Raw genomic sequence first — 25,087 nt, 5'->3', positions numbered from 1 at the left:
AGGTAGTCAATCTTTATTGATGAATATATAATAATAAAATATTTTATATTATAAATATATAGTTTAAGTCTAAACCACGATTAAAGATAGTAGTATCTTTAATCGTAGTCTGAACAGTACTTTATGATAGACAATTATGACAATATTATGGTACTAATAAAATGTATAACACTATTGGTTAATTCAATATTGAATTTATTTACAGATCACTGTTTACTTAAGTGCAATTTATATTTTTACACTCGGTAACTATAATCGACATCTCAAAAAAGTAATAATATTTTAGTATATGATAAATAATAATGTATATAACATTTAATGTATAATATAGGCCAATTCTTAACCTCTTTTGAATGTCTGAACTGTTAATATTTTATAAGATTTTTGTGTAACACAGCTGTAAAATAAAAACAGTATTTATAGAATTTATTAAATTTTCACGATTAATTTTAAAAGTATTGGTTATTTTTTTAATTTATGTTCTCAGGATTACCTAGTACCTATCAACTAGATCCAATTAAATACTTATGCTATAATTAATATTAAATATTAAATAAATGTTAATAAAGAGTAGGTACCTATATACTACATATATGAATATGTCTTTAAGCGCTACAGCTAACTAACATTACATACATACCTTCTTCCATACCTTTACTATTGAATGCTTAAAAAATATTATTTGTTCATGTGAAATGATAAATTTGTTTGCCTTTATTATTTAAATACGTGTAGACTATGTACTTATACTTATATAGTTATTGAAAATTTTTGTTACAGCAATAAAATTCAAGAAACTAATAAATAATTAAATGTATTTTGTTTATTTATCATCAATTCCAGATTTAAATGTAATCTTTCAGTAAATTCTTTGAATTACTCTGAACACAGATATGATTAAATTATCACTTACACCAATTACATTCTAAATTTAATAGCTTAGGTACTTATGTTAATCTTGGACTGAAAACTTAGGTACTTATAATTTAAAAGTCTGATTTTTCAATATTCAAAATCAACGGTATTAAAAATATATATAAATTTACCGTGTTAAATAGAATAAACAGATGTAAAAAATAGCATCTTCTTAGAAATCTATGCATTTCAACATTTCATGTACAGATGATAATGCTAAAATTTATAGTTTCATATTTTTACATACTTAGTTCTAAATACATAAGTTTTATACTTAATATAAACATTAATTTTAGTTACAACTTAAAATGAATGTTTTGATTTATTTTTACAATAATTCCAAGATTGTGCAAGGGCTCTGATTATGAATATAGTGTCAATAAACACAAACACACCAAGTTAGTAAAATGGTAAATGCACAGTTGCTGCGCGTTAAGACTATTACATGGTCAAAAAAAACTTCCTCCGCCATTCCATTTATTAGAGTAGATGGTGTTAGACTTTGGAGAACTAATCAGAGCCAGATACACACAAGAAACATTAAGGGTCCGCTGAGCATATATGTTTTTAACATACACCAAAAATAGAAATAAGTGACAGGGTTAAATATTAGGATTTTTTTTTCATATAAATCCAGGCCCTATCTGTATACATACAGAAACTATTCAAAATAAGAACAAATCGGATCTTTAAAATATACTTAAATTTTACAGTTATTGTAACACTATAATAAACATTACACAAAATTAAAGATACTATTAGAAATATTATTTAAAAAATATAAATATAATAAAAGAAAATATCATTATAAAATGGATAAATTATTTTACATCGAAGTCTGCAATTAAAGCTAAATGATCTGAAGGAAATAATACGCTCGGAATTCCTCCATATTGGATAACATCATCATGTGATGGCATGGGTAATACCTAGAAATACAAATGTAATACAATCTGAAAAAAATATTTTCGCATAATATTTTTTACCTTATTAAGGTAGAGATGTTGATTTGTAAAGTATATATAATCTAAAAGACCGGAAAAAGTTTCAGTATAATTACTGTACGGGACATCAGTATCATATGCACTATCCATTTTAAAGTCAAGATTACTTTTTAAATCGTTTAGCATTTTTACCGTTCCTGAAAAAATAAAACTTAAATTAAACATAGGATTAACAATTATAATTTTAGATAACTAATATAATTAGTGGACTACCAAAATTAACCAAAACTTCTAAATGCCCACTGCAAATTATAATTAATATTTTATCAACAATCTTTAATTACATACATACTAATGTAATTTTACACAGTTTCAATAATGATCTACTTATACAAATCTTAAATAATGGAATAAAATGTTTAATAATAGATAACTACTTAAATTGGTAGTCCCTAGTAAATACTTGAGAGTTATCATTTTGAATTGATTATATTTCTTTTTAAGTTGAATATTTTTTTTTTATTTTTCGATGAAAAAAAAGTGTAATAATATAATATCTTAACAATAAAAGTAGTTTATTTAAAGTATAAATTAAAATTAAAAATGTATTTACTATGTTCTTCTGGTAATAATAAATTGGTGACTAAATCATTAACACCACTTTCAGGTGTACTGTTGAAATCTCCACAGAATATAACCGATACATTGCTCTCGGGATACTGAAATTAAATACACAGTCATAAATTATTTAATCATCATATTTTATTAATTTTTAATTTGTATAAAAATAAATAATTATATTTTCGGAGAAATTAGATATTAGTATACACATAATGATTTTTTTTTAAGTTTAAATCATTCCAAGTTATTTTAAAAAGTTTATTTGAAAAATTATATTCTAATTATTTTTTAAATGGTACCCTTGATTATTATCTATATTTTTTTCTAATTTTTATATATGTAGTGTAATATTATTTTATAAATTTTTTTTGGTAAAAATAATTTATCCCTCGATAAGGTAAATCACTGTTGATAATTTGTAAATACATACACAATATGTTAATCAAAATCTAGAAACCATTTTACATAGTTAAATATAGTAAATTATTCTCGTTGTTATTAACCTAATCTTTTTAAAAGTAAAAATATTATAATGAAAACTATTTTGTTTAATACACAGCTAAATAATTTTTCAAATTAAATATACTTACATCCTTGGTGATATTTTGTTTTATTTTATTAATAATAATTAGTTCAATTAACGCTTGAAACAATCTAATAAAATCACCTTCTGGATCAGATATCAAATGAGTATTGCATACTAATAATATTTGTTTATAGTCAGAATTCAATTCTAAAGCTAAGACCTATAAAAAAAAAAAAAAGATGTTAATTCATTTTCTTAATACAAATAAATATACAAATTTTTAAACCTTATAATAATACTTATATCAATAATCACTAACTTGGAAAACAGTTCTTTTTTCTAATCCTTGTTTCCATTTTTCATCTTTCATAATTTCTTTTATAATAGGTCCGCAGTACAATTCTATAGTAGTCAGGTCATTCAAACTAATATCAAATTGTTCTAATAAACTGAAATAAATTTAAAAGTATTAAAATATTATTCAACATGTACAAATAATACTGTATAACATACGTAAATGTATTAGTATTATAAAAACAACACAGTCCTTCATTCCTACGGCCATTCTTTTTAAAATATAATCCAGTCATATCACCGTTTTGTTCTAAAATAGGACACAACTCTCTATGAAAAAAAAGCTTATCCACTTCTTGCAAACAAATTATATCTCCATTGTACGCTTTAAACAAATAATTAATTACACATAAAATAAATTATTTATATATATATATATATTCATATCACTTAAGTACCTTGAAGTTCTCTCATTACAAGAGGGTGCCGATAACTGGACGCTAAAATTTCTTCTGGACAATATGGATACATTTCATTTTTTGCTTCCTTAGTTTTTGTATATTCTCCAGCGAGTATATTGTATGACACAACTCTGAAACTACAACATATAAATTACAGACAAACAGATTTAGTTATTTTAAAACTTAGTAAGTATAAACTAAGTAAAACTTAATAGCATATTGATTTGATTTTAGATAAAAAAAAAAACAAAAATAAATAATAAGTATACCCACCGTTTATAGTTATAATTTCAGAAAAATATTAATAATTAATTCACCCTACCTATTGCCCATTGGCTTTATTATTGATCTTCTTTGAAATGGGTAGATTTCAATGGTATTCTCTAAGACTGTTGAAGATATTATTTCTGCTGTAGGTCCAGGTTGCAGCATGTCATTAAAAGGACTACAAACCAATTTTAGACGACAATTAACATCCTCGGCAGTAGGTTTATAAGTCATATAATTGCCCACTTTAATTTCTTCTTTTGAATCAATTCTGTACCACGAATATTGAGTATCCATAACAGAGACATTATATCCCTGTTCAAATCCATAGGGATATATCATTAATCCTTGATATGGAGGCTTTCCCAATTTAAATTCGTTGATTATTGGTGCATTAACTATTACTTTATACGTATGATCTTTAATTTCAAGGGTAATATTTTCTTTAAATTCCTCAAACATTTCATAGCATTTAGAAGTATATGGTACTTTGATTCCATTCACTTTTATTTCTACACAATTTCTCTTAAGCTTTTCACTATCACTAACTTTGCGTTGAGTTTGTGATAACTTTAAAACAAGTCTGTCAATAAATATTCTTATTGTATCTTCTGGGCTTCGACACAAGTTTATTCTGTGCAACTTGTTAAATGGAGATGGTAGAGTCACCATCATTTTTAGTTCGGTCTCACCCGTCGGAATCAAACAGTTAACAAACATTGTATTTTCCCATAAAAATAATTTAAAAGAAGACATATTTCTTTTAGTGAAATAGATATGCTTAAATAAGTTGTTAAAGTTTTTCATATGTTTCTCTAGAAAAAAAATAGTAAGTCCATGACTATATTATTTATTTTTATGTACAATTTAAATATAATTTACATGCTGTTTTGAAACTTAATACTTTAAACATGACAATTGGAGCAAACAGTGACATGGAGCGATTAATACTTTACGATAATTCAAAAATATTTTGAAATCTATAGTTGTTGAGATTGCGTTATAAAAAAAACTAAGTAAATGAAATAGTAGGTACATTGAATTGTACAGTTGATTAGTGAATATGTACCTAAATTATCTGCATATCTATGTAAATAGTCCTTGTAGCTCACAAACATGCAAAATTACATATGTGTAACAAAGTTCATCGAAATATAAAAAGAAAAATAATTGGAAAGAAAAAGGTACCTATAAAATAGAAAATCTGTTTGATACTAAGAAATACGTGTCATAGTACTGCCTGGATGATAGGATTTATGTACTTAAATAAACACTGAAGTATGAAATTCATAAACAAGTATTAGGTATCGATAAGCAATTTTAAAAATGTTAAACTAATTATTGCAATATCAAAAAATGTGCATACTTACATCGATATTTGGTTTTAAATAGTATAATCTTTGTTACTAATCAACAGTAGAAAAATAAATTATAATTTTCTTTTTTAAATGTTAAACGAGGTACTATACAGTCTGCAGTAGTAATAAAACATTAGATAGACCATTGAGAATAACAAAAACGTTAAACAAAACCAACATGGTTGACAAACAGCCACAACAATTTTCGAACACGGAACAATACGAAAATGTAAGTAGTCCGGGAAGACTACAACGACTCAATGCGCCTGTGCAATAGACCAGACAGTCGAAAAAAAACGGTTTATATCACTATCATGAAAGAAAAATATCATATCAATTTGGCTTGGAATAATCAACACATTTCACATTATCACCGGCCGCCGAATTCAAAAATTTTTAATATTATAATATTATTAGATATTAATACCATTTAAAAATTGAGTATGATATAATGAAATAAATTTCCAATAATATTGTGTACTTAGTATATTTAGTAGGCAATAGACACATAATAACTAACTATATAAATTATTCTCGTTGTTATTAACCTAATCTTTTTAAAAGTAAAAATATTATAATGAAAATTATATTGTTTAATACACAGCTAAATAATTTTTCAAATTAAATATACTTACAGCCTTGGTGATATTTTGTTTTATTTTATTAATAATAATTAGTTCAATTAACGTTTGAAACAATCTAATAAAATCACCTTCTGGATCAGATATCAAATGAGTATTGCATACTAATAATATTTGTTTATAGTCAGAATTCAATTCTAAAGCTAAGACCTATAAAAAAAAAAAAAGATGTTAATTCATTTTCTTAATACAAATAAAAATACAAATTTTCAACTTATCAAACTTAAATAAACGATCTTACATATTATATATCTTACATATAACAATTCATTATTTAAATAATTAACAATGTAAATAAATCATTATAGTTTATTTTTTATGTTCGATGTCAATATAATTTAAATCTTTCTCATATAAATATTACTGATGTTATATTGTGAAATTCAAAACAAATTACTACCAAATCATACCTTTATACAAATATAATAATTCATAATTATATGTTTAATTATGTAAAACAGGTAGTCAATCTTTATTGATGAATATATAATAATAAAATATTTTATATTATAAATATATAGTTTAAGTCTAAACCACGATTAAAGATAGTAGTATCTTTAATCGTAGTCTGAACAGTACTTTATGATAGACAATTATGACAATATTATGGTACTAATAAAATGTATAACACTATTGGTTAATTCAATATTGAATTTATTTACAGATCACTGTTTACTTAAGTGCAATTTATATTTTTACACTCGGTAACTATAATCGACATCTCAAAAAAGTAATAATATTTTAGTATATGATAAATAATAATGTATATAACATTTAATGTATAATATAGGCCAATTCTTAACCTCTTTTGAATGTCTGAACTGTTAATATTTTATAAGATTTTTGTGTAACACAGCTGTAAAATAAAAACAGTATTTATAGAATTTATTAAATTTTCACGATTAATTTTAAAAGTATTGGTTATTTTTTTAATTTATGTTCTCAGGATTACCTAGTACCTATCAACTAGATCCAATTAAATACTTATGCTATAATTAATATTAAATATTAAATAAATGTTAATAAAGAGTAGGTACCTATATACTACATATATGAATATGTCTTTAAGCGCTACAGCTAACTAACATTACATACATACCTTCTTCCATACCTTTACTATTGAATGCTTAAAAAATATTATTTGTTCATGTGAAATGATAAATTTGTTTGCCTTTATTATTTAAATACGTGTAGACTATGTACTTATACTTATATAGTTATTGAAAATTTTTGTTACAGCAATAAAATTCAAGAAACTAATAAATAATTAAATGTATTTTGTTTATTTATCATCAATTCCAGATTTAAATGTAATCTTTCAGTAAATTCTTTGAATTACTCTGAACACAGATATGAATAAATTATCACTTACACCAATTACATTCTAAATTTAATAGCTTAGGTACTTATGTTAATCTTGGACTGAAAACTTAGGTACTTATAATTTAAAAGTCTGATTTTTCAATATTCAAAATCAACGGTATTAAAAATATATATAAATTTACCGTGTTAAATAGAATAAACAGATGTAAAAAATAGCATCTTCTTAGAAATCTATGCATTTCAACATTTCATGTACAGATGATAATGCTAAAATTTATAGTTTCATATTTTTACATACTTAGTTCTAAATACATAAGTTTTATACTTAATATAAACATTAATTTTAGTTACAACTTAAAATGAATGTTTTGATTTATTTTTACAATAATTCCAAGATTGTGCAAGGGCTCTGATTATGAATATAGTGTCAATAAACACAAACACACCAAGTTAGTAAAATGGTAAATGCACAGTTGCTGCGCGTTAAGACTATTACATGGTCAAAAAAAACTTCCTCCGCCATTCCATTTATTAGAGTAGATGGTGTTAGACTTTGGAGAACTAATCAGAGCCAGATACACACAAGAAACATTAAGGGTCCGCTGAGCATATATGTTTTTAACATACACCAAAAATAGAAATAAGTGACAGGGTTAAATATTAGGATTTTTTTTCATATAAATCCAGGCCCTATCTGTATACATACAGAAACTATTCAAAATAAGAACAAATCGGATCTTTAAAATATACTTAAATTTTACAGTTATTGTAACACTATAATAAACATTACACAAAATTAAAGATACTATTAGAAATATTATTTAAAAAATATAAATATAATAAAAGAAAATATCATTATAAAATGGATAAATTATTTTACATCGAAGTCTGCAATTAAAGCTAAATGATCTGAAGGAAATAATACGCTCGGAATTCCTCCATATTGGATAACATCATCATGTGATGGCATGGGTAATACCTAGAAATACAAATGTAATACAATCTGAAAAAAATATTTTCGCATAATATTTTTTACCTTATTAAGGTAGAGATGTTGATTTGTAAAGTATATATAATCTAAAAGACCGGAAAAAGTTTCAGTATAATTACTGTACGGGACATCAGTATCATATGCACTATCCATTTTAAAGTCAAGATTACTTTTTAAATCGTTTAGCATTTTTACCGTTCCTGAAAAAATAAAACTTAAATTAAACATAGGATTAACAATTATAATTTTAGATAACTAATATAATTAGTGGACTACCAAAATTAACCAAAACTTCTAAATGCCCACTGCAAATTATAATTAATATTTTATCAACAATCTTTAATTACATACATACTAATGTAATTTTACACAGTTTCAATAATGATCTACTTATACAAATCTTAAATAATGGAATAAAATGTTTAATAATAGATAACTACTTAAATTGGTAGTCCCTAGTAAATACTTGAGAGTTATCATTTTGAATTGATTATATTTCTTTTTAAGTTGAATATTTTTTTTTATTTTTCGATGAAAAAAAAGTGTAATAATATAATATCTTAACAATAAAAGTAGTTTATTTAAAGTATAAATTAAAATTAAAAATGTATTTACTATGTTCTTCTGGTAATAATAAATTGGTGACTAAATCATTAACACCACTTTCAGGTGTACTGTTGAAATCTCCACAGAATATAACCGATACATTGCTCTCGGGATACTGAAATTAAATACACAGTCATAAATTATTTAATCATCATATTTTATTAATTTTTAATTTGTATAAAAATAAATAATTATATTTTCGGAGAAATTAGATATTAGTATACACATAATGATTTTTTTTTAAGTTTAAATCATTCCAAGTTATTTTAAAAAGTTTATTTGAAAAATTATATTCTAATTATTTTTTAAATGGTACCCTTGATTATTATCTATATTTTTTTCTAATTTTTATATATGTAGTGTAATATTATTTTATAAATTTTTTTTGGTAAAAATAATTTATCCCTCGATAAGGTAAATCACTGTTGATAATTTGTAAATACATACACAATATGTTAATCAAAATCTAGAAACCATTTTACATAGTTAAATATAGTAAATTATTCTCGTTGTTATTAACCTAATCTTTTTAAAAGTAAAAATATTATAATGAAAACTATTTTGTTTAATACACAGCTAAATAATTTTTCAAATTAAATATACTTACATCCTTGGTGATATTTTGTTTTATTTTATTAATAATAATTAGTTCAATTAACGCTTGAAACAATCTAATAAAATCACCTTCTGGATCAGATATCAAATGAGTATTGCATACTAATAATATTTGTTTATAGTCAGAATTCAATTCTAAAGCTAAGACCTATAAAAAAAAAAAAAGATGTTAATTCATTTTCTTAATACAAATAAATATACAAATTTTTAAACCTTATAATAATACTTATATCAATAATCACTAACTTGGAAAACAGTTCTTTTTTCTAATCCTTGTTTCCATTTTTCATCTTTCATAATTTCTTTTATAATAGGTCCGCAGTACAATTCTATAGTAGTCAGGTCATTCAAACTAATATCAAATTGTTCTAATAAACTGAAATAAATTTAAAAGTATTAAAATATTATTCAACATGTACAAATAATACTGTATAACATACGTAAATGTATTAGTATTATAAAAACAACACAGTCCTTCATTCCTACGGCCATTCTTTTTAAAATATAATCCAGTCATATCACCGTTTTGTTCTAAAATAGGACACAACTCTCTATGAAAAAAAAGCTTATCCACTTCTTGCAAACAAATTATATCTCCATTGTACGCTTTAAACAAATAATTAATTACACATAAAATAAATTATTTATATATATATATATATTCATATCACTTAAGTACCTTGAAGTTCTCTCATTACAAGAGGGTGCCGATAACTGGACGCTAAAATTTCTTCTGGACAATATGGATACATTTCATTTTTTGCTTCCTTAGTTTTTGTATATTCTCCAGCGAGTATATTGTATGACACAACTCTGAAACTACAACATATAAATTACAGACAAACAGATTTAGTTATTTTAAAACTTAGTAAGTATAAACTAAGTAAAACTTAATAGCATATTGATTTGATTTTAGATAAAAAAAAAAACAAAAATAAATAATAAGTATACCCACCGTTTATAGTTATAATTTCAGAAAAATATTAATAATTAATTCACCCTACCTATTGCCCATTGGCTTTATTATTGATCTTCTTTGAAATGGGTAGATTTCAATGGTATTCTCTAAGACTGTTGAAGATATTATTTCTGCTGTAGGTCCAGGTTGCAGCATGTCATTAAAAGGACTACAAACCAATTTTAGACGACAATTAACATCCTCGGCAGTAGGTTTATAAGTCATATAATTGCCCACTTTAATTTCTTCTTTTGAATCAATTCTGTACCACGAATATTGAGTATCCATAACAGAGACATTATATCCCTGTTCAAATCCATAGGGATATATCATTAATCCTTGATATGGAGGCTTTCCCAATTTAAATTCGTTGATTATTGGTGCATTAACTATTACTTTATACGTATGATCTTTAATTTCAAGGGTAATATTTTCTTTAAATTCCTCAAACATTTCATAGCATTTAGAAGTATATGGTACTTTGATTCCATTCACTTTTATTTCTACACAATTTCTCTTAAGCTTTTCACTATCACTAACTTTGCGTTGAGTTTGTGATAACTTTAAAACAAGTCTGTCAATAAATATTCTTATTGTATCTTCTGGGCTTCGACACAAGTTTATTCTGTGCAACTTGTTAAATGGAGATGGTAGAGTCACCATCATTTTTAGTTCGGTCTCACCCGTCGGAATCAAACAGTTAACAAACATTGTATTTTCCCATAAAAATAATTTAAAAGAAGACATATTTCTTTTAGTGAAATAGATATGCTTAAATAAGTTGTTAAAGTTTTTCATATGTTTCTCTAGAAAAAAAATAGTAAGTCCATGACTATATTATTTATTTTTATGTACAATTTAAATATAATTTACATGCTGTTTTGAAACTTAATACTTTAAACATGACAATTGGAGCAAACAGTGACATGGAGCGATTAATACTTTACGATAATTCAAAAATATTTTGAAATCTATAGTTGTTGAGATTGCGTTATAAAAAAAACTAAGTAAATGAAATAGTAGGTACATTGAATTGTACAGTTGATTAGTGAATATGTACCTAAATTATCTGCATATCTATGTAAATAGTCCTTGTAGCTCACAAACATGCAAAATTACATATGTGTAACAAAGTTCATCGAAATATAAAAAGAAAAATAATTGGAAAGAAAAAGGTACCTATAAAATAGAAAATCTGTTTGATACTAAGAAATACGTGTCATAGTACTGCCTGGATGATAGGATTTATGTACTTAAATAAACACTGAAGTATGAAATTCATAAACAAGTATTAGGTATCGATAAGCAATTTTAAAAATGTTAAACTAATTATTGCAATATCAAAAAATGTGCATACTTACATCGATATTTGGTTTTAAATAGTATAATCTTTGTTACTAATCAACAGTAGAAAAATAAATTATAATTTTCTTTTTTAAATGTTAAACGAGGTACTATACAGTCTGCAGTAGTAATAAAACATTAGATAGACCATTGAGAATAACAAAAACGTTAAACAAAACCAACATGGTTGACAAACAGCCACAACAATTTTCGAACACGGAACAATACGAAAATGTAAGTAGTCCGGGAAGACTACAACGACTCAATGCGCCTGTGCAATAGACCAGACAGTCGAAAAAAAACGGTTTATATCACTATCATGAAAGAAAAATATCATATCAATTTGGCTTGGAATAATCAACACATTTCACATTATCACCGGCCGCCGAATTCAAAAATTTTTAATATTATAATATTATTAGATATTAATACCATTTAAAAATTGAGTATGATATAATGAAATAAATTTCCAATAATATTGTGTACTTAGTATATTTAGTAGGCAATAGACACATAATAACTAACTATATAAATTATTCTCGTTGTTATTAACCTAATCTTTTTAAAAGTAAAAATATTATAATGAAAATTATATTGTTTAATACACAGCTAAATAATTTTTCAAATTAAATATACTTACAGCCTTGGTGATATTTTGTTTTATTTTATTAATAATAATTAGTTCAATTAACGTTTGAAACAATCTAATAAAATCACCTTCTGGATCAGATATCAAATGAGTATTGCATACTAATAATATTTGTTTATAGTCAGAATTCAATTCTAAAGCTAAGACCTATAAAAAAAAAAAAAGATGTTAATTCATTTTCTTAATACAAATAAATATACAAATTTTTAAACCTTATAATAATACTTATATCAATAATCACTAACTTGGAAAACAGTTCTTTTTTCTAATCCTTGTTTCCATTTTTCATCTTTCATAATTTCTTTTATAATAGGTCCGCAGTACAATTCTATAGTAGTCAGGTCATTCAAACTAATATCAAATTGTTCTAATAAACTGAAATAAATTTAAAAGTATTAAAATATTATTCAACATGTACAAATAATACTGTATAACATACGTAAATGTATTAGTATTATAAAAACAACACAGTCCTTCATTCCTACGGCCATTCTTTTTAAAATATAATCCAGTCATATCACCGTTTTGTTCTAAAATAGGACACAACTCTCTATGAAAAAAAAGCTTATCCACTTCTTGCAAACAAATTATATCTCCATTGTACGCTTTAAACAAATAATTAATTACACATAAAATAAATTATTTATATATATATATATATTCATATCACTTAAGTACCTTGAAGTTCTCTCATTACAAGAGGGTGCCGATAACTGGACGCTAAAATTTCTTCTGGACAATATGGATACATTTCATTTTTTGCTTCCTTAGTTTTTGTATATTCTCCAGCGAGTATATTGTATGACACAACTCTGAAACTACAACATATAAATTACAGACAAACAGATTTAGTTATTTTAAAACTTAGTAAGTATAAACTAAGTAAAACTTAATAGCATATTGATTTGATTTTAGATAAAAAAAAAAACAAAAATAAATAATAAGTATACCCACCGTTTATAGTTATAATTTCAGAAAAATATTAATAATTAATTCACCCTACCTATTGCCCATTGGCTTTATTATTGATCTTCTTTGAAATGGGTAGATTTCAATGGTATTCTCTAAGACTGTTGAAGATATTATTTCTGCTGTAGGTCCAGGTTGCAGCATGTCATTAAAAGGACTACAAACCAATTTTAGACGACAATTAACATCCTCGGCAGTAGGTTTATAAGTCATATAATTGCCCACTTTAATTTCTTCTTTTGAATCAATTCTGTACCACGAATATTGAGTATCCATAACAGAGACATTATATCCCTGTTCAAATCCATAGGGATATATCATTAATCCTTGATATGGAGGCTTTCCCAATTTAAATTCGTTGATTATTGGTGCATTAACTATTACTTTATACGTATGATCTTTAATTTCAAGGGTAATATTTTCTTTAAATTCCTCAAACATTTCATAGCATTTAGAAGTATATGGTACTTTGATTCCATTCACTTTTATTTCTACACAATTTCTCTTAAGCTTTTCACTATCACTAACTTTGCGTTGAGTTTGTGATAACTTTAAAACAAGTCTGTCAATAAATATTCTTATTGTATCTTCTGGGCTTCGACACAAGTTTATTCTGTGCAACTTGTTAAATGGAGATGGTAGAGTCACCATCATTTTTAGTTCGGTCTCACCCGTCGGAATCAAACAGTTAACAAACATTGTATTTTCCCATAAAAATAATTTAAAAGAAGACATATTTCTTTTAGTGAAATAGATATGCTTAAATAAGTTGTTAAAGTTTTTCATATGTTTCTCTAGAAAAAAAATAGTAAGTCCATGACTATATTATTTATTTTTATGTACAATTTAAATATAATTTACATGCTGTTTTGAAACTTAATACTTTAAACATGACAATTGGAGCAAACAGTGACATGGAGCGATTAATACTTTACGATAATTCAAAAATATTTTGAAATCTATAGTTGTTGAGATTGCGTTATAAAAAAAACTAAGTAAATGAAATAGTAGGTACATTGAATTGTACAGTTGATTAGTGAATATGTACCTAAATTATCTGCATATCTATGTAAATAGTCCTTGTAGCTCACAAACATGCAAAATTACATATGTGTAACAAAGTTCATCGAAATATAAAAAGAAAAATAATTGGAAAGAAAAAGGTACCTATAAAATAGAAAATCTGTTTGATACTAAGAAATACGTGTCATAGTACTGCCTGGATGATAGGATTTATGTACTTAAATAAACACTGAAGTATGAAATTCATAAACAAGTATTAGGTATCGATAAGCAATTTTAAAAATGTTAAACTAATTATTGCAATATCAAAAAATGTGCATACTTACATCGATATTTGGTTTTAAATAGTATAATCTTTGTTACTAATCAACAGTAGAAAAATAAATTATAATTTTCTTTTTTAAATGTTAAACGAGGTACTATACAGTCTGCAGTAGTAATAAAACATTAGATAGACCATTGAGAATAACAAAAACGTTAAACAAAACCAACATGGTTGACAAACAGCCACAACAATTTTCGAACACGGAACAATACGAAAATGTAAGTAGTCCGGGAAGACTACAACGACTCAATGCGCCTGTGCAATAGACCAGACAGTCGAAAAAAAACGGTTTATATCACTATCATGAAAGAAAAATATCATATCAATTTGGCTTGGAATAATCAACACATTTCACATTATCACCGGCCGCCGAATTCAAAAATTTTTAATATTATAATATTATTAGATATTAATACCATTTAAAAATTGAGTATGATATAATGAAATAAATTTCCAATAATATTGTGTACTTAGTATATTTAGTAGGCAATAGACACATAATAACTAACTATATAAATTATTCTCGTTGTTATTAACCTAATCTTTTTAAAAGTAAAAATATTATAATGAAAATTATATTGTTTAATACACAGCTAAATAATTTTTCAAATTAAATATACTTACAGCCTTGGTGATATTTTGTTTTATTTTATTAATAATAATTAGTTCAATTAACGTTTGAAACAATCTAATAAAATCACCTTCTGGATCAGATATCAAATGAGTATTGCATACTAATAATATTTGTTTATAGTCAGAATTCAATTCTAAAGCTAAGACCTATAAAAAAAAAAAAAGATGTTAATTCATTTTCTTAATACAAATAAATATACAAATTTTTAAACCTTATAATAATACTTATATCAATAATCACTAACTTGGAAAACAGTTCTTTTTTCTAATCCTTGTTTCCATTTTTCATCTTTCATAATTTCTTTTATAATAGGTCCGCAGTACAATTCTATAGTAGTCAGGTCATTCAAACTAATATCAAATTGTTCTAATAAACTGAAATAAATTTAAAAGTATTAAAATATTATTCAACATGTACAAATAATACTGTATAACATACGTAAATGTATTAGTATTATAAAAACAACACAGTCCTTCATTCCTACGGCCATTCTTTTTAAAATATAATCCAGTCATATCACCGTTTTGTTCTAAAATAGGACACAACTCTCTATGAAAAAAAAGCTTATCCACTTCTTGCAAACAAATTATATCTCCATTGTACGCTTTAAACAAATAATTAATTACACATAAAATAAATTATTTATATATATATATATATTCATATCACTTAAGTACCTTGAAGTTCTCTCATTACAAGAGGGTGCCGATAACTGGACGCTAAAATTTCTTCTGGACAATATGGATACATTTCATTTTTTGCTTCCTTAGTTTTTGTATATTCTCCAGCGAGTATATTGTATGACACAACTCTGAAACTACAACATATAAATTACAGACAAACAGATTTAGTTATTTTAAAACTTAGTAAGTATAAACTAAGTAAAACTTAATAGCATATTGATTTGATTTTAGATAAAAAAAAAAACAAAAATAAATAATAAGTATACCCACCGTTTATAGTTATAATTTCAGAAAAATATTAATAATTAATTCACCCTACCTATTGCCCATTGGCTTTATTATTGATCTTCTTTGAAATGGGTAGATTTCAATGGTATTCTCTAAGACTGTTGAAGATATTATTTCTGCTGTAGGTCCAGGTTGCAGCATGTCATTAAAAGGACTACAAACCAATTTTAGACGACAATTAACATCCTCGGCAGTAGGTTTATAAGTCATATAATTGCCCACTTTAATTTCTTCTTTTGAATCAATTCTGTACCACGAATATTGAGTATCCATAACAGAGACATTATATCCCTGTTCAAATCCATAGGGATATATCATTAATCCTTGATATGGAGGCTTTCCCAATTTAAATTCGTTGATTATTGGTGCATTAACTATTACTTTATACGTATGATCTTTAATTTCAAGGGTAATATTTTCTTTAAATTCCTCAAACATTTCATAGCATTTAGAAGTATATGGTACTTTGATTCCATTCACTTTTATTTCTACACAATTTCTCTTAAGCTTTTCACTATCACTAACTTTGCGTTGAGTTTGTGATAACTTTAAAACAAGTCTGTCAATAAATATTCTTATTGTATCTTCTGGGCTTCGACACAAGTTTATTCTGTGCAACTTGTTAAATGGAGATGGTAGAGTCACCATCATTTTTAGTTCGGTCTCACCCGTCGGAATCAAACAGTTAACAAACATTGTATTTTCCCATAAAAATAATTTAAAAGAAGACATATTTCTTTTAGTGAAATAGATATGCTTAAATAAGTTGTTAAAGTTTTTCATATGTTTCTCTAGAAAAAAAAAATAGTAAGTCCATGACTATATTATTTATTTTTATGTACAATTCAAATATAATTTACATGCTGTTTTGAAACTTAATACTTTAAACATGACAATTGGAGCAAACAGTGACATGGAGCGATTAATACTTTACGATAATTCAAAAATATTTTGAAATCTATAGTTGTTGAGATTGCGTTATAAAAAAAACTAAGTAAATGAAATAGTAGGTACATTGAATTGTACAGTTGATTAGTGAATATGTACCTAAATTATCTGCATATCTATGTAAATAGTCCTTGTAGCTCACAAACATGCAAAATTACATATGTGTAACAAAGTTCATCGAAATATAAAAAGAAAAATAATTGGAAAGAAAAAGGTACCTATAAAATAGAAAATCTGTTTGATACTAAGAAATACGTGTCATAGTACTGCCTGGATGATAGGATTTATGTACTTAAATAAACACTGAAGTATGAAATTCATAAACAAGTATTAGGTATCGATAAGCAATTTTAAAAATGTTAAACTAATTATTGCAATATCAAAAAATGTGCATACTTACATCGATATTTGGTTTTAAATAGTATAATCTTTGTTACTAATCAACAGTAGAAAAATAAATTATAATTTTCTTTTTTAAATGTTAAACGAGGTACTATACAGTCTGCAGTAGTAATAAAACATTAGATAGACCATTGAGAATAACAAAAACGTTAAACAAAACCAACATGGTTGACAAACAGCCACAACAATTTTCGAACACGGAACAATACGAAAATGTAAGTAGTCCGGGAAGACTACAACGACTCAATGCGCCTGTGCAATAGACCAGACAGTCGAAAAAAAAACGGTTTATATCACTATCATGAAAGAAAAATATCATATCAATTTGGCTTGGAATAATCAACACATTTCACATTATCACCGGCCGCCGAATTCAAAAATTTTTAATATTATAATATTATTAGATATTAATACCATTTAAAAATTGAGTATGATATAATGAAATAAATTTCCAATAATATTGTGTACTTAGTATATTTAGTAGGCAATAGACACATAATAACTAACTATATAAATTATTCTCGTTGTTATTAACCTAATCTTTTTAAAAGTAAAAATATTATAATGAAAATTATATTGTTTAATACACAGCTAAATAATTTTTCAAATTAAATATACTTACAGCCTTGGTGATATTTTGTTTTATTTTATTAATAATAATTAGTTCAATTAACGTTTGAAACAATCTAATAAAATCACCTTCTGGATCAGATATCAAATGAGTATTGCATACTAATAATATTTGTTTATAGTCAGAATTCAATTCTAAAGCTAAGACCTATAAAAAAAAAAAAAGATGTTAATTCATTTTCTTAATACAAATAAAAATACAAATTTTCAACTTATCAAACTTAAATAAACGATCTTACATATTATATATCTTACATATAACAATTCATTATTTAAATAATTAACAATGTAAATAAATCATTATAGTTTATTTTTTATGTTCGATGTCAATATAATTTAAATCTTTCTCATATAAATATTACTGATGTTATATTGTGAAATTCAAAACAAATTACTACCAAATCATACCTTTATACAAATATAATAATTCATAATTATATGTTTAATTATGTAAAACAGGTAGTCAATCTTTATTGATGAATATATAATAATAAAATATTTTATATTATAAATATATAGTTTAAGTCTAAACCACGATTAAAGATAGTAGTATCTTTAATCGTAGTCTGAACAGTACTTTATGATAGACAATTATGACAATATTATGGTACTAATAAAATGTATAACACTATTGGTTAATTCAATATTGAATTTATTTACAGATCACTGTTTACTTAAGTGCAATTTATATTTTTACACTCGGTAACTATAATCGACATCTCAAAAAAGTAATAATATTTTAGTATATGATAAATAATAATGTATATAACATTTAATGTATAATATAGGCCAATTCTTAACCTCTTTTGAATGTCTGAACTGTTAATATTTTATAAGATTTTTGTGTAACACAGCTGTAAAATAAAAACAGTATTTATAGAATTTATTAAATTTTCACGATTAATTTTAAAAGTATTGGTTATTTTTTTAATTTATGTTCTCAGGATTACCTAGTACCTATCAACTAGATCCAATTAAATACTTATGCTATAATTAATATTAAATATTAAATAAATGTTAATAAAGAGTAGGTACCTATATACTACATATATGAATATGTCTTTAAGCGCTACAGCTAACTAACATTACATACATACCTTCTTCCATACCTTTACTATTGAATGCTTAAAAAATATTATTTGTTCATGTGAAATGATAAATTTGTTTGCCTTTATTATTTAAATACGTGTAGACTATGTACTTATACTTATATAGTTATTGAAAATTTTTGTTACAGCAATAAAATTCAAGAAACTAATAAATAATTAAATGTATTTTGTTTATTTATCATCAATTCCAGATTTAAATGTAATCTTTCAGTAAATTCTTTGAATTACTCTGAACACAGATATGATTAAATTATCACTTACACCAATTACATTCTAAATTTAATAGCTTAGGTACTTATGTTAATCTTGGACTGAAAACTTAGGTACTTATAATTTAAAAGTCTGATTTTTCAATATTCAAAATCAACGGTATTAAAAATATATATAAATTTACCGTGTTAAATAGAATAAACAGATGTAAAAAATAGCATCTTCTTAGAAATCTATGCATTTCAACATTTCATGTACAGATGATAATGCTAAAATTTATAGTTTCATATTTTTACATACTTAGTTCTAAATACATAAGTTTTATACTTAATATAAACATTAATTTTAGTTACAACTTAAAATGAATGTTTTGATTTATTTTTACAATAATTCCAAGATTGTGCAAGGGCTCTGATTATGAATATAGTGTCAATAAACACAAACACACCAAGTTAGTAAAATGGTAAATGCACAGTTGCTGCGCGTTAAGACTATTACATGGTCAAAAAAAACTTCCTCCGCCATTCCATTTATTAGAGTAGATGGTGTTAGACTTTGGAGAACTAATCAGAGCCAGATACACACAAGAAACATTAAGGGTCCGCTGGGCATATATGTTTTTAACATACACCAAAAATAGAAATAAGTGACAGGGTTAAATATTAGGATTTTTTTTTCATATAAATCCAGGCCCTATCTGTATACATACAGAAACTATTCAAAATAAGAACAAATCGGATCTTTAAAATATACTTAAATTTTACAGTTATTGTAACACTATAATAAACATTACACAAAATTAAAGATACTATTAGAAATATTATTTAAAAAATATAAATATAATAAAAGAAAATATCATTATAAAATGGATAAATTATTTTACATCGAAGTCTGCAATTAAAGCTAAATGATCTGAAGGAAATAATACGCTCGGAATTCCTCCATATTGGATAACATCATCATGTGATGGCATGGGTAATACCTAGAAATACAAATGTAATACAATCTGAAAAAAATATTTTCGCATAATATTTTTTACCTTATTAAGGTAGAGATGTTGATTTGTAAAGTATATATAATCTAAAAGACCGGAAAAAGTTTCAGTATAATTACTGTACGGGACATCAGTATCATATGCACTATCCATTTTAAAGTCAAGATTACTTTTTAAATCGTTTAGCATTTTTACCGTTCCTGAAAAAATAAAACTTAAATTAAACATAGGATTAACAATTATAATTTTAGATAACTAATATAATTAGTGGACTACCAAAATTAACCAAAACTTCTAAATGCCCACTGCAAATTATAATTAATATTTTATCAACAATCTTTAATTACATACATACTAATGTAATTTTACACAGTTTCAATAATGATCTACTTATACAAATCTTAAATAATGGAATAAAATGTTTAATAATAGATAACTACTTAAATTGGTAGTCCCTAGTAAATACTTGAGAGTTATCATTTTGAATTGATTATATTTCTTTTTAAGTTGAATATTTTTTTTTATTTTTCGATGAAAAAAAAGTGTAATAATATAATATCTTAACAATAAAAGTAGTTTATTTAAAGTATAAATTAAAATTAAAAATGTATTTACTATGTTCTTCTGGTAATAATAAATTGGTGACTAAATCATTAACACCACTTTCAGGTGTACTGTTGAAATCTCCACAGAATATAACCGATACATTGCTCTCGGGATACTGAAATTAAATACACAGTCATAAATTATTTAATCATCATATTTTATTAATTTTTAATTTGTATAAAAATAAATAATTATATTTTCGGAGAAATTAGATATTAGTATACACATAATGATTTTTTTTTAAGTTTAAATCATTCCAAGTTATTTTAAAAAGTTTATTTGAAAAATTATATTCTAATTATTTTTTAAATGGTACCCTTGATTATTATCTATATTTTTTTCTAATTTTTATATATGTAGTGTAATATTATTTTATAAATTTTTTTTGGTAAAAATAATTTATCCCTCGATAAGGTAAATCACTGTTGATAATTTGTAAATACATACACAATATGTTAATCAAAATCTAGAAACCATTTTACATAGTTAAATATAGTAAATTATTCTCGTTGTTATTAACCTAATCTTTTTAAAAGTAAAAATATTATAATGAAAACTATTTTGTTTAATACACAGCTAAATAATTTTTCAAATTAAATATACTTACATCCTTGGTGATATTTTGTTTTATTTTATTAATAATAATTAGTTCAATTAACGCTTGAAACAATCTAATAAAATCACCTTCTGGATCAGATATCAAATGAGTATTGCATACTAATAATATTTGTTTATAGTCAGAATTCAATTCTAAAGCTAAGACCTATAAAAAAAAAAAAAAGATGTTAATTCATTTTCTTAATACAAATAAATATACAAATTTTTAAACCTTATAATAATACTTATATCAATAATCACTAACTTGGAAAACAGTTCTTTTTTCTAATCCTTGTTTCCATTTTTCATCTTTCATAATTTCTTTTATAATAGGTCCGCAGTACAATTCTATAGTAGTCAGGTCATTCAAACTAATATCAAATTGTTCTAATAAACTGAAATAAATTTAAAAGTATTAAAATATTATTCAACATGTACAAATAATACTGTATAACATACGTAAATGTATTAGTATTATAAAAACAACACAGTCCTTCATTCCTACGGCCATTCTTTTTAAAATATAATCCAGTCATATCACCGTTTTGTTCTAAAATAGGACACAACTCTCTATGAAAAAAAAGCTTATCCACTTCTTGCAAACAAATTATATCTCCATTGTACGCTTTAAACAAATAATTAATTACACATAAAATAAATTATTTATATATATATATATATTCATATCACTTAAGTACCTTGAAGTTCTCTCATTACAAGAGGGTGCCGATAACTGGACGCTAAAATTTCTTCTGGACAATATGGATACATTTCATTTTTTGCTTCCTTAGTTTTTGTATATTCTCCAGCGAGTATATTGTATGACACAACTCTGAAACTACAACATATAAATTACAGACAAACAGATTTAGTTATTTTAAAACTTAGTAAGTATAAACTAAGTAAAACTTAATAGCATATTGATTTGATTTTAGATAAAAAAAAAAACAAAAATAAATAATAAGTATACCCACCGTTTATAGTTATAATTTCAGAAAAATATTAATAATTAATTCACCCTACCTATTGCCCATTGGCTTTATTATTGATCTTCTTTGAAATGGGTAGATTTCAATGGTATTCTCTAAGACTGTTGAAGATATTATTTCTGCTGTAGGTCCAGGTTGCAGCATGTCATTAAAAGGACTACAAACCAATTTTAGACGACAATTAACATCCTCGGCAGTAGGTTTATAAGTCATATAATTGCCCACTTTAATTTCTTCTTTTGAATCAATTCTGTACCACGAATATTGAGTATCCATAACAGAGACATTATATCCCTGTTCAAATCCATAGGGATATATCATTAATCCTTGATATGGAGGCTTTCCCAATTTAAATTCGTTGATTATTGGTGCATTAACTATTACTTTATACGTATGATCTTTAATTTCAAGGGTAATATTTTCTTTAAATTCCTCAAACATTTCATAGCATTTAGAAGTATATGGTACTTTGATTCCATTCACTTTTATTTCTACACAATTTCTCTTAAGCTTTTCACTATCACTAACTTTGCGTTGAGTTTGTGATAACTTTAAAACAAGTCTGTCAATAAATATTCTTATTGTATCTTCTGGGCTTCGACACAAGTTTATTCTGTGCAACTTGTTAAATGGAGATGGTAGAGTCACCATCATTTTTAGTTCGGTCTCACCCGTCGGAATCAAACAGTTAACAAACATTGTATTTTCCCATAAAAATAATTTAAAAGAAGACATATTTCTTTTAGTGAAATAGATATGCTTAAATAAGTTGTTAAAGTTTTTCATATGTTTCTCTAGAAAAAAAATAGTAAGTCCATGACTATATTATTTATTTTTATGTACAATTTAAATATAATTTACATGCTGTTTTGAAACTTAATACTTTAAACATGACAATTGGAGCAAACAGTGACATGGAGCGATTAATACTTTACGATAATTCAAAAATATTTTGAAATCTATAGTTGTTGAGATTGCGTTATAAAAAAAACTAAGTAAATGAAATAGTAGGTACATTGAATTGTACAGTTGATTAGTGAATATGTACCTAAATTATCTGCATATCTATGTAAATAGTCCTTGTAGCTCACAAACATGCAAAATTACATATGTGTAACAAAGTTCATCGAAATATAAAAAGAAAAATAATTGGAAAGAAAAAGGTACCTATAAAATAGAAAATCTGTTTGATACTAAGAAATACGTGTCATAGTACTGCCTGGATGATAGGATTTATGTACTTAAATAAACACTGAAGTATGAAATTCATAAACAAGTATTAGGTATCGATAAGCAATTTTAAAAATGTTAAACTAATTATTGCAATATCAAAAAATGTGCATACTTACATCGATATTTGGTTTTAAATAGTATAATCTTTGTTACTAATCAACAGTAGAAAAATAAATTATAATTTTCTTTTTTAAATGTTAAACGAGGTACTATACAGTCTGCAGTAGTAATAAAACATTAGATAGACCATTGAGAATAACAAAAACGTTAAACAAAACCAACATGGTTGACAAACAGCCACAACAGTTTTCGAACACGGAACAATACGAAAATGTAAGTAGTCCGGGAAGACTACAACGACTCAATGCGCCTGTGCAATAGCGTTCACTAGTCGTGCGCTACAGAAAAACCGTCATATCATGATTCATGATAATACGTTTAGTTGATAACATTAACAACATCATGATAACGACTGTTGCTTAATCCGCGGGCTTACGGCCGTAGATAATAATATACAAACATAGCACGAATCACAGCCCTAAAATGCGAATTATTCGACTTAACTCTGCCGTCAAGTCATAGACCTTTTGTTTTTTTTCTTATTCCTTGTAAATCACAGATCACTACATGGGAGCCGAACTGTTTTCACATTGCTTAGCCCCCATGTAGCATCGTTTATTTAATGAATGTTAAGCATACAATATATACAATTGTTGAGCCCTCTAGGGTCTGGGAACTACCTTCCTCGACAAGCTGGTTTGTATATATAGAATACGGCCCAAGAGGGCGAACAGGAAAAATGCAACTTTAAATATGCGGTATGTGCCCAACGTTAACCCCTTACAACATACAGTGATAGAACATATACAGCAGCTGCGTGACGATGTCTTCTCGGGCCGACCTAAGTCCGCCGCCCTAGACATCTCGTACCGAG

The 25,087-nt window shown here is 25.2% G+C and overlaps 5 protein-coding genes across 5 annotated transcripts; all 5 read right to left on the bottom strand.

Annotated features, from left to right (window-relative positions):
* Window positions 1-1,024: 1,024 nt before the first annotated feature.
* Window positions 1,025-5,693, bottom strand: LOC132927188 (2',5'-phosphodiesterase 12-like). Its single transcript, XM_060991666.1, has 9 exons — window positions 5,399-5,693; window positions 4,084-4,843; window positions 3,759-3,898; window positions 3,520-3,685; window positions 3,326-3,455; window positions 3,071-3,226; window positions 2,473-2,578; window positions 1,902-2,056; window positions 1,025-1,844 (listed from the first exon to the last, which is right to left on the bottom strand). Exons 2-9 carry the CDS (start codon window positions 4,833-4,835, stop codon window positions 1,737-1,739), a joined length of 1,713 nt encoding a protein of 570 aa, XP_060847649.1. The 5' UTR covers window positions 4,836-4,843; window positions 5,399-5,693; the 3' UTR covers window positions 1,025-1,736.
* A 1,817-nt stretch (window positions 5,694-7,510) lies between these two features.
* Window positions 7,511-12,176, bottom strand: LOC132924885 (2',5'-phosphodiesterase 12-like). Its single transcript, XM_060989325.1, has 9 exons — window positions 11,882-12,176; window positions 10,567-11,326; window positions 10,242-10,381; window positions 10,003-10,168; window positions 9,809-9,938; window positions 9,555-9,710; window positions 8,957-9,062; window positions 8,387-8,541; window positions 7,511-8,329 (listed from the first exon to the last, which is right to left on the bottom strand). The coding sequence occupies exons 2-9, from the start codon at window positions 11,316-11,318 to the stop codon at window positions 8,222-8,224; spliced, it is 1,713 nt and encodes a 570-aa protein (XP_060845308.1). The 5' UTR covers window positions 11,319-11,326; window positions 11,882-12,176; the 3' UTR covers window positions 7,511-8,221.
* A 337-nt stretch (window positions 12,177-12,513) lies between these two features.
* LOC132924887 (2',5'-phosphodiesterase 12-like) lies at window positions 12,514-15,164 on the bottom strand (the record flags this gene model as incomplete). The annotated part of the gene is made up of 6 exons (XM_060989327.1): window positions 14,832-15,164; window positions 13,517-14,276; window positions 13,192-13,331; window positions 12,953-13,118; window positions 12,759-12,888; window positions 12,514-12,660 (listed from the first exon to the last, which is right to left on the bottom strand). Coding segments are annotated over exons 2-6 (1,335 nt in total), but the record flags the coding sequence as incomplete, so codon positions are not given.
* Window positions 15,165-15,463: 299 nt separating this feature from the next.
* On the bottom strand, window positions 15,464-18,017 carry LOC132924886 (2',5'-phosphodiesterase 12-like; the record flags this gene model as incomplete). Its single annotated transcript, XM_060989326.1, has 6 exons — window positions 17,784-18,017; window positions 16,467-17,226; window positions 16,142-16,281; window positions 15,903-16,068; window positions 15,709-15,838; window positions 15,464-15,610 (listed from the first exon to the last, which is right to left on the bottom strand). Coding segments are annotated over exons 2-6 (1,335 nt in total), but the record flags the coding sequence as incomplete, so codon positions are not given.
* A 1,879-nt stretch (window positions 18,018-19,896) lies between these two features.
* Window positions 19,897-24,537, bottom strand: LOC132927056 (2',5'-phosphodiesterase 12-like). Its single transcript, XM_060991503.1, has 9 exons — window positions 24,270-24,537; window positions 22,955-23,714; window positions 22,630-22,769; window positions 22,391-22,556; window positions 22,197-22,326; window positions 21,942-22,097; window positions 21,344-21,449; window positions 20,774-20,928; window positions 19,897-20,716 (listed from the first exon to the last, which is right to left on the bottom strand). Exons 2-9 carry the CDS (start codon window positions 23,704-23,706, stop codon window positions 20,609-20,611), a joined length of 1,713 nt encoding a protein of 570 aa, XP_060847486.1. The 5' UTR covers window positions 23,707-23,714; window positions 24,270-24,537; the 3' UTR covers window positions 19,897-20,608.
* Window positions 24,538-25,087: the final 550 nt, after the last annotated feature.

The sequence above is a fragment of the Rhopalosiphum padi genome, chromosome 3, assembly GCF_020882245.1.
Source record: "Rhopalosiphum padi isolate XX-2018 chromosome 3, ASM2088224v1, whole genome shotgun sequence".
Taxonomy (NCBI): domain Eukaryota; kingdom Metazoa; phylum Arthropoda; class Insecta; order Hemiptera; family Aphididae; genus Rhopalosiphum; species Rhopalosiphum padi.
The sequence above is the reverse complement of the archived record's forward strand: the minus strand, read 5'-3'. Positions and strand labels throughout refer to the sequence as shown.